We start from the raw sequence: 9,793 nt of genomic DNA on the forward strand, positions 1-9,793 counted from the left end.
GGATTGGCTGTCATCCAGAGGGTTGCTGCTGATGGGTGACTCAGGGCACTCCCCTGCCACCCCCCGAGTGCCATGTGACATGGCCAATCCCTGCTCCTCTCTGGGCCTCAAGGGGAAGGTGGGTCAGAGGATCCCAGCCCACTCCGAGCTTTGGAGTTAGCCGACAGGAGGTGGCACGTCCAATGCTGTTTCCTCTACTCTGAGAAAAGATGGTCTTCAAGGGACACAGGGACCCCTGGAGGGTGGTGGGAGTCAGACCCTTTGGAACATCTGAGAGGGAGGGGGACAGGCTGAGATGGTTGGGAAAGGGAGGAGCTTAACTTTTGGACCATTTATCAAGGGAATTCATCGCTGTTACAGAGGGCAGAGGGAGCATGAGGGCAGGGGTCACAGGGTACCGTGAGGGTGCTGGGCCTCGTGCCTGGGGGTAGAGCGAGTGAACACAAGATGCGATCCTGCACAGGCCCTGCCGGAACTTCAGGGATCCTGTGCAGATTTCTCCTCAGAGGTGACTCCCAGGAGGAGGTGTGAGGAAGTGTTAGCGACACCCCAGACCCTGGCCATCATTGGGTGAGGGCCCCTGGGAGCCCGGAACTTCCTGGAGGTTGCAGTCCGACCCTCTGGAGGGGAGCAGACGCTGGTGGAAGCCAGGGGTGTATTTTGGAGGTGCAGGTGGGGCATCTTCAACCTTCAAGCCTGATCCTATCGTGCTGACGAGGAAACCGGCTCCAAGGGGATGAGTCACTTCCCAGCTGGACTGCCGCTTTCTACAGGGCTGGGTTGCTTCCTGTCGGCAGCAAGTCCCTGTGGCATGATCTCTCTGTGCCTCGGCTTCCACATCCATGAAATGGGGCCATCCCTGCTCCACTGCCATCCTGCAGGACAGTGGGAGACCTGGTAGCTGATATTGGCAAAACCCTAAGGTGCTGCCTGGCCCATCACTGGGCTTGAGTGACAGGGAGGGGAGGCTCCTGAGGGCCCGGTGTCACTCTGGCATTTGGAGTCAGCCGATAGGTGTTCAAAGACCTTCACCCACACAGCACATCTGTCATTTCAAGTCTGAAGGCCGGGCTGTTCGTTAGCTGAGGCCTTGACCAAGGAGGATCCTGCTTAAATGATAAGCAGCTCCCAGAAGGGGTGTGCTGAATCTGGAGAGCAGGGCCACTGGGTGGCCACATTTGGGTGGCTGGATTAAAAACACACACATGCCCTCCCTAGGGGGCAGACAACAGAAAAGTGGGTGAAGGGAGGCGACGGACAGTGTAAGACATGACAAAATGCTAATAATTTATAAATTATCAAGGGTTCGCAAGGGGGGGGGAATGAGGAGCTGATACCAAGGGTTTAAGTAGAAAGCAAATGTTTTGAGAATGATGGTGGCAACAAATGTACAAATGTGCTTGACACAATGGGTAGATGCATGGATTGTGATGAGAGTTGTACGAGCCCCCAATAAAATGATTTAAACCCACACACACACAAACAAGTGGTAAGAGGGGAATTTCTAGAAGGGGCTAAAATGTTAGGCTGACCGGGGTTTGGAGCCAGAGTGAGGGCCCACGGGCACCTAGGCACTGGGGCCCAGGGAGGGCATGTGGTCTTGGTGTGGGGGTACAAGGGGGAAGCGCAGCCCCACCTGAAGAAGACTGCGCTCAGGAACCTCCAGTGCCCACCCAGTGCTGGCTTTTAATGAGAGACTAATAAACGCTGGCCCCCCCCAAACTTCCTTTTCTTCCTGTTTTGCCCACGGCCAGGCCGGAGGCAGCCTCCTGGTCTCATAGCAGGATTCCCAGAGGACACCTCCTCCCCACAGGGCCGGGCTAATTCCACCTCTCTCCCTCTTTCAGGAACCTTTTGGACAAAGACATGTTTTCCAAGTCTGACCCACGTAAGTCCTGCTCTGACAATAATCACAGGAAAGGTAACGGTGTTAACGTGATGACTAATGTCCCCGGTGAAAACCTCAGCAATTACTGAGCACTCCCTCACTGCTGGGCACGGCCCCTGTTTAATGTGTTCCCTGATGCTGCCCAGAGAGAGAGCAGTGGGGTGAGGAGTTGTTGCCCCATCAGACTCCCTGCACCGGTGAAGCCCTGACAGCAGCTTCTTGGCCTCCCCTGAGATCAGTTTCCCTGTCAGTCAAGTGGGGCTGCAGATCTTTCCCCCAGGAAGCCGTTTTGTCTTCTAAAGGAACACTTTGGACGTCAGTTGCCCACCCCCCACCCCCACTCCGCACACCCCTGCACCGCCCCCTCCCATTCTCCATTCAACCCAAATGTCTACCCGCTCTTGCCTCCAAGTAATGACTGCAGATCCCTCCTCCTAGATGCACCCATGTTCTAGAGCTGATGCTGATCTCTCTGGATTAATTGATGCATCTAGTACCTTCATAGCATATGCGTGGTGTGTGTGTGTGTGTGTGTGTGTGTGTGTGTGTGTGTGTGTGTGTGTCTTCCTCTTAGACCTACCCACCAAGACCCCTGACCCTTCAGGAACCACCCCCTCCCTTTCCCCATGGTACCACCCCGTTTGAGACCCCGGCTTTGTCTTGATCTGTGGCTTGAGCCCTTTCTTTCCCTCTCTCCACAGTGTGCGTCATGTATACACAAGGAATGGAGAACAAGCAATGGAGGGAGGTATGTACCACCCCCTTCTGAGCCCCGGAAAGGCCAGCCTGGCCTGGATTGCCTGTGTGTCTCCCAAGTCTGGAGGGACTCCCTCCTGACCGGGTTCTCACTTGCAGCGTCTACACCCTGCTGGGACTGTTGTCAGGGACTGGTGCATCGGTTCCAAATCACGGTGACCCTGTGTCCAACAGACCCGAGCACTGCTCGGTCCCGCACGGGTGCATATCGGAGCTGCTGTGTCAGCCCTTCTCCCTGAGGGTCTCCCTCGTTTCCACTGCCCTGCGACGGTCCGAAGTCTGAGGTCCTTTTCCAGCACCTGGCTGCCCTAAAAACAGGCCCAAAGTATGTGGGACAAAGGACTCACTGTCCTCGCTTCTGGGGAGCCTTGTTCCGACTGTACTCCTTCCAAGAAGGGTGTGCTTGTTCTTCTGGCCGTGCACGGGGCTCTCGGTATCCCTTGCTGGCACCATAAACCAAACGCATCCATTCTTCCCTCGAGCTCCTTACGCATCGCCCCACTGCCGCACGCACGCAGAGGAGGCGAGTGAAACGCCGTGGCTTGCACCTGGCACACCTCTGTCCTCAAAGTGGCTCATCCACACTTTGAAGAACCTTTGTGCCACCCAAGTGCCTAGTGCAGTATGTCGTCTGATTTCTCGACGGCGACTTCCGTACACATCGATTGTGGATCCAAATAAAATGAAGTCCTCGGCCATTGCCGTGACTTTTCTCCATGTATTGTGCTGTGAAGATCTCTTGGCCAGTGGTGAGAGCGTGGTTTGGTTTTCTGTGTGCTGAGTGGAAATCCATACTGAAGTGCAGTCCTGGATCTTCATCAGGAGGTGCTTCAAGGTTGTGCCACTGCCCATCTCAGCTTGTGGGTCAGCTTTCCTCCAATCCTGATAGCTGTGTTCTTGACACAGTACAGCTTCTTGGAATACCTGCTCAGCATGCAGAATAAGAATGGTTAAGGGATACAACCCTGACACACACCTTACTGACTTTGAACCACGTGGTTTTGCCTTGTTCTGTTGGTGCAGCTGCCTCTTAACCCATGGACAGGTTCCACACAAGCTCACCTCTTAACCGATCGTTTGTGATGATCCATGCTGTTGAATGCCTTTGTGTAGTCAATAAAACACAAGTAAACATTTTTCTGGTCTTCTCAGCTTGCTGCCAATCTGGCGTGAGCAGTAATATCCCTTGTGACACGTGCTCTTCTGAATCCAACTTGAATTTCTAGCATCTCCTTGCAACCAGGAGATTTTACATTACAAACCAGGTTTGTAATGATCTCAGCAATGCTTTGCTTGCATGTGACATTAGTGATATTGCTCAACAATTTTCAAACTCTGTTGGGTCATCTTTCTTTGGCATGGGCACAAGTCTGGGTCCTTCTAGTCTGTTGGCCAACGAGCTATCTTCCAAATCTCTTGACATAGACAGCCGAATGCATTTAGTGCTTCATCAGACTGTTGAAGCATTTCAGTTGGTATTCAGTCAATTCCTGGACCCTTGGTTTTCACTAATGCCTGCAGTGCAGTTTAGACTTCTTACTTCAGTACCACTGCTGTGTGGGTGTGGGGTTTTTTTTGCCCCCTGATATGCTGCCTCATTGGTGGTATGTCAACCAATCCTTTTTGGTACATTGACTCTGTGTATTCCTTTTGCTTTCTTTTGATGCTCCCTGCATTGTTTAGTATTTTGGCCATTCAACCAAAACTCACAGCCGTGGAGTCAATTCTGACTCATAGCGATGCTATAGGGCAGCATAGAACTGCGCCAGTGGATTTCCAGGACAGTACATCTTTATGGGAATAGACAGTCTCATAGTTTGCTGGTAGAATCCTTCAATATTGCCACTCGAGGCTTGAATTTTTTCTTCAGTTCTTTCAGCTTGAAATATGCTGAGTGTGTTGGTCCTTTTTGACTTTCTAACTTCCAAGTCTACATCCGCCTCCACTAGGAAGATATGAGAAGGGCAGGATCTTGTTCGTGCTGCTTTTAGGAAGAGACCAAAAGATAGAAAGAATGGTTCCAAGTCTGAGGGGAGAGGCATCCCATCCCTTGAACCTGGCAGGCTCCATTTTCCTGCCTCTTGGCCATGGCATCCCCACAGCCTGAACTTGGGGCAGTGGTCCCATACCTGTGGCACTTGTGAATGGCAGACCCACACTCTGGAACCAAGTTGTTGAATGTCTATCTTTGAAACCTAGAAAGCCATGGCCCTGCCCTTTGAGATCCAGGGGGCCATGGTCCCAGAGGCTGTGGCCCCGCCTTCTGAAGCCTAGGCAGCTCTTCTTCCTGTCCGCCTTCCAACGGTTCTCCTGATCTCTGACCTGCTCCAGAGATGCCTCTTTTTCTTTGATTGAAGAACAACACACGTTGTCCTTGAAGCTCTTTCCTGTCTGGAGAAGTCCAAGAGGCAGACAGAGTTATCTTCTCTCGGTCCCCTTCAGTCTGAGCTGACAGGTTTTCTGCTGTGGTGATTGGTGAGATGCATCAGTCATAGGCTTACTGTCTTTAACCAGAACCGTGTAGCCATGTCCCTGGTGAAAACCCTAGGACATGCACCCTTAGCTTGCGTCACAGCCTTTCCCAAATCTTCAGGTTCTGTTTTCACCGCACAGATCATTGAAAAACCTCCTTCCTCTTGAATTTTACTCTTAAGTGGCCAGAAGGAAACCCTTTAAGATCTTGCTTAAAAATCTCATCAGCCAGATGTCCAAGTTCATCATATACAAGTTCTGCCTTCCATCAGGTATTTGAACATCATTCAGACACTCTTTCTGTTTTGTTTTGACACTATAAAAATATCACTTTCCTGTCCAATCACAAGCTCGTCCTTTTCTTTTAAATCAAGCCTCCCTAGAGCACAGTGAATATCCAGATTTCTAGCAACCTCCTGTTGCTGGCACAGTATGTATTCTCGAAGGTGACAGCGCCTTTCTCTATAGCTCTCTCACCACTATCCTTTGCTCCCTCACCAGAATCAGGTTCAGAGTCTAATGCTCCAATCTCCTCATCAAGGCAAGCTAGGCTTTTATTCGTAGGCACCTTACAACTCTGTCATCATTTTGACATCAATCGACCCCTTACCCAACTCCAGAACTGCTTCCACAATTTAGGGAGCAGTGTAGCAGAAGTTCTGGGGGGCACAGTGCCCCACGTTGGGCTGCTAATGGCAAGGCCAGCGGTTCACGATGGCCTTCCTTAGGCCTCCTCCCTGCCTGTGGAAACACTCTTCAGTATTTGTTGTATGTACCCCTGCCCCAGGAGCTTCCCTGCTCACCCTGCACATCCAGCCTGGATGCCCTGAGGCCCTTGCTCGGTGGGAGGCATCCCATGATGCCTTGCACTGGCCCAGGCCATCCTCACTTGAGACCGCTGGTGTACAGTCAGAGAGACTTGCACTCTGGAGAGTAGAGAGCTAGGCTTGTTCGTTTTCTGACTCTTATTGGTACTCTTCAAGCCACTGGGCCTTAGCCCAGGGAATGAGTAAGTAATGGATGGTCTGCTTCCACGCACCCAGTGACACAGGAGGCGCTGTCCCGGGAAAACCTCTGGGTGGGGAGGCCTTGGCTAAGAGAGGAAAAGGGCCTTGGTGACTGCTCTAACTCGTACCAAGCTGCTGAGGGTGGGGCCATGGAGGCTAAAGGGCCCGCATGATGGAGTGCATGGGGTAGGCTTCAAGGGCTCACTCTCAGGTTAACAGAGACTTTTAGGGGCTGGTAAGGGGCCTCCTAGGTATCTCCACACTTCCCCACCAGTAGCTAGAGGAGTCCTGTTCAAAACTCAAGTCAGATTCTCTGCTTTCTTTCCTCAGCGCCAACCCACAATGGCCCTCATCCCACAAAACCATAGTCCTGGTGATGTTCAAGCAGGTCCCACACACCTGCTTTCCTTAACTGAGCTTGCCTTCTTCCACTCAGACCCTCCCTCACGCCACGTCAATCACACTGGCCTCTTCCTGCCTTTAAGGCCTTGGCATTGGCTGCTCCCGCTCCGGAACGCTCCTCCCCAGATGTTCCCTTGGCCAGCTGCATCCTTCCGGCACATCTTGCCCTTCCGGCCTGACCCCTGTCCTCTTCAGCACTTCTTCGTCCTCCCCTTGTTTAATTGTCCCCTCCTTATTACTTTTCGGCATCTACCATATTTTTCATTTCTCTTACAAAAACCTTAGTTTCCAACTACTGCCCCTTCCGCTGACATACTGGGCTGCTAGCCATGAGGCTGGTAGGCCGGAAGCACAGCTTCGCCCTGGGAGAAAGGCAGGTCTCCGGAGAAGAGTTCCAGTCTCGGAAGCCCACAGGGGCAGTTCCACCCCGCCCGACGGGCCACTAGGGTCATATTGACTCGATGGCAGGGAATTGTTTGGGTATTTGTTTGGGTTCCTTTCTCTCTTTGTTTCCAATCATCGACACTTATCATTGTACCTCGATTGCATGTTTGGTCAATCTCACGGTGAAGAGTTCTTCAGTTTTGGCATCACTGGCTGTAGTGGTTGGTGCATACATTTGGGCCGTGGTGGTGTTGGTTGGATTTCCTGTGTGCTGATAGGCACTATCCTGTCTCACAAACAGCATTGTGCTTCAAGGTAGGTCTTGAAATGTCCCTTTTCACGATGAATGCAACACCATTCCTTTTGATTGTGCTACTCCTGGCACACTAAACCATATGATTCCCTGATTCAAAATGCCTAATGCCTATCCATTTCAGTTCATGAACGCCTAGAATATCGATCTTCATGCGTTCCATTTCACTTTTAAGAACTTTCAAATTTCCTAGATTCATACAACGTGCCTTCCAAGTTCCAGTTATTAATTAGTGCTTTCAGCTGTTTCTTCTCATTTTGAGTCGTGCCTCATCAGTAAAGGAGGGTTTGGAAGGCTTTATTCCCACCAGCGTCACGCCATCTGAGTCCTGACGGCCGACTCTACTTTCAGAAGGCAGCTCTTCCTCCGTCACCTTTTGAGTGCCTTCCGACCCGAGGGACTCATCTTTGGCCACTCTCTCTGACAATGTCCTGCCTCTAATTCTTAGGCTTTAAACAATTGGCAATGTGTAGACGCTTCCCAGAGAGTTTTCCGTGGCTGCTCCTCTGAAGTGGACAGCCTGTTCCTTCTGCTTAGGCTGGAAGCTCTCTGCTGAAACCTGTTCGCTTTGGGTGACCCAGCTGATATTTGAAATGCCAGTAACATAGATCCTAGTGTCCCTAAGCCACCACGGTCCCTAAGCCACCAGGGTCCCTAAGCCACCACAGTCCCTAAGCCACCAGGGTCCCTAAGCCACCACAGTCCCTAAGCCACCACGGCCCTAAGCCACCACAGTCCCTAAGCCACCAGGGTCCCTAAGCCACCACAGTCCTAAGCCACCACGGTCCCTAAGCCACCACGGTCCCTAAGCCACCACAGACAACCAACTGACAGACAAGTGGGGGTGGGAAGGGACACAGTCCATGAAATGACCTATGCCAGAAGCCCACCAGGCCCCTCCCAGGTGACGTGGTATGAATAGGTAGGGAAACATCCTAACTCAAACCTTATCACCGAACTTCACTTTCCCTGGACGGCGGAATCGTCGGAAATAACACCTTCCTTGCTTCCCTCACAGGCAGGCAGCCTGACAGGGCGAACTTTGTCCTGAAAGTATTTCCAAGATGAGCGCTGGATTAAGGTTTACATTTTCACCTTCTCCAAGATGCTAAACCAATTACTGTGCGAGCTAGATTGCCGGGGAAACGTTCAGGCCCCTTCAGTGAACTCATTACGTTGGGGGCCTTTTGACAGCGCTTCACACGAGCTATGTGATGGGAATGTGCTAGCATCTTAGCGAGTCATTAATGAACGTCTGCAAGGGCCTCTTTAGAGGGACACCGCTTGGTCAGACGTTAATTACATTCTTTAATTGAGACTGATCTCCATGGGGCTCCGGGTCCCTGATTCTCCACGCTGCACACACACAGTCTGGACAGAGCTGTGGAGGGGCAACCTGTGTGTGTGTGTGTGTGTGTGTGGAGAGGGGGTGACTGTACTTGTGCTTCCTTCCCGGCCCCGGCCCTTTCTGGCTGTGCAACCGGAAGCAAGCCTCTGAGCCTCTCTGGGCCTTTTACTGTCATACCTGTAATGGGATGATGTTGTATCAGCGCTTGCTGCTGGCTCTGTGCCGGCTCTCCGAGATCCCGGCCGAGTATGCCGGAGTCGAACTGCGCCATGGGGCTTTCTTGGTTGTTGGCTTTGATGCAGAATCGATTTTGTGTTGTCGAGCACGTGCACGGCAGAACATACACCGATCCGACACATCCGACCTGTTGTCGTGAGTCTTCCAGTCGTGCAGCGTCCGGGCGCTCTGTCCAAATTCTCCTCCCCTCATGCACAGACACCCACGCCCAGGCCCCCATCGAATGTCTGCTTGCTTTGGTCACTAGCTAGGGCTCTCGGTGGCTGTGGTTGGGTTTTTGCCCAGCAGTAGGTCTCCAGGCCTTTCTTCTGTGGTGCCCACAGGAGGACTCAAAGCTCTAGGCTTTGGCTTAGCAGCTGAGCGCGTTAACCTAGAGCAGCACCCAGGGTCTCCGTGGGGAGGAGGGATGGCGGCGCAGCGTTGGAGCTCAATAAACACGCAGCATCGCAGCATCCCAAGTGCTCAGGCCCACCGTCCCGGTCACTCCCCGGTTCCTAGCTGGTACCCGCAGCACTGTATTTATGAGGTGCTGGGCGGGGGTGCACCAGGTGCTGGGGAAGGAGGGAGCTGGGTCTCTCTGGCTAACTGAGCTGCATGCTGGAAGTCAGGCAGATGCAACCTGGAAGGGGAGATGCGCAGGGCCGTGGATAATCCTAACAGGAAACGGTGGCGGGGAGAGGATTATGGGTGCTTGTTCAGAGGAGGAAAGGTTGCAGCCAGAATACTGCGTTCGGCTGAAGCATTTTGACAGCTCTTTGGGCGGTTTTCATGGATTTGAACCTAACCCCCACCCAGCTAGCTGGATGAAGTGGTCTTGGAGCAGCGGTTCTCAACCTGTGGGTCGAGACCCCTTTGGGGGTCCAACAACCCTTGCCCAGGGGTCACCCGATTCATCACAGTAGAAAAATGATAGTGATGAAGTAGCAACAAAAATCATGGTATGGTTGGGGGGTCCCCACCACATGAGGATCTGTGTGAAAGGGTCG

At 52.4% G+C, this 9,793-nt stretch overlaps 1 protein-coding gene across 1 annotated transcript in view; it reads left to right on the forward strand.

Moving 5' to 3' along the window:
* The window catches only part of LOC115871189 (copine-5-like), an 87,509-nt gene that overhangs the window by 15,941 nt on the left and 61,775 nt on the right, over nt 1–9,793 (forward strand). The window contains exons 2-3 of the mRNA XM_045294782.1: nt 1,848–1,888; nt 2,590–2,636. Of these exons, the coding sequence (XP_045150717.1) occupies nt 1,848–1,888; nt 2,590–2,636 (88 nt within the window). The remainder of the gene's footprint in view (nt 1–1,847; nt 1,889–2,589; nt 2,637–9,793) is intronic.

This window comes from Echinops telfairi, unplaced genomic scaffold (assembly GCF_000313985.2).
Source record: "Echinops telfairi isolate 266 unplaced genomic scaffold, ASM31398v2 ScPeMD7_3533;HRSCAF=4204_1, whole genome shotgun sequence".
NCBI classification, from domain to species: Eukaryota; Metazoa; Chordata; class Mammalia; order Afrosoricida; family Tenrecidae; genus Echinops; species Echinops telfairi.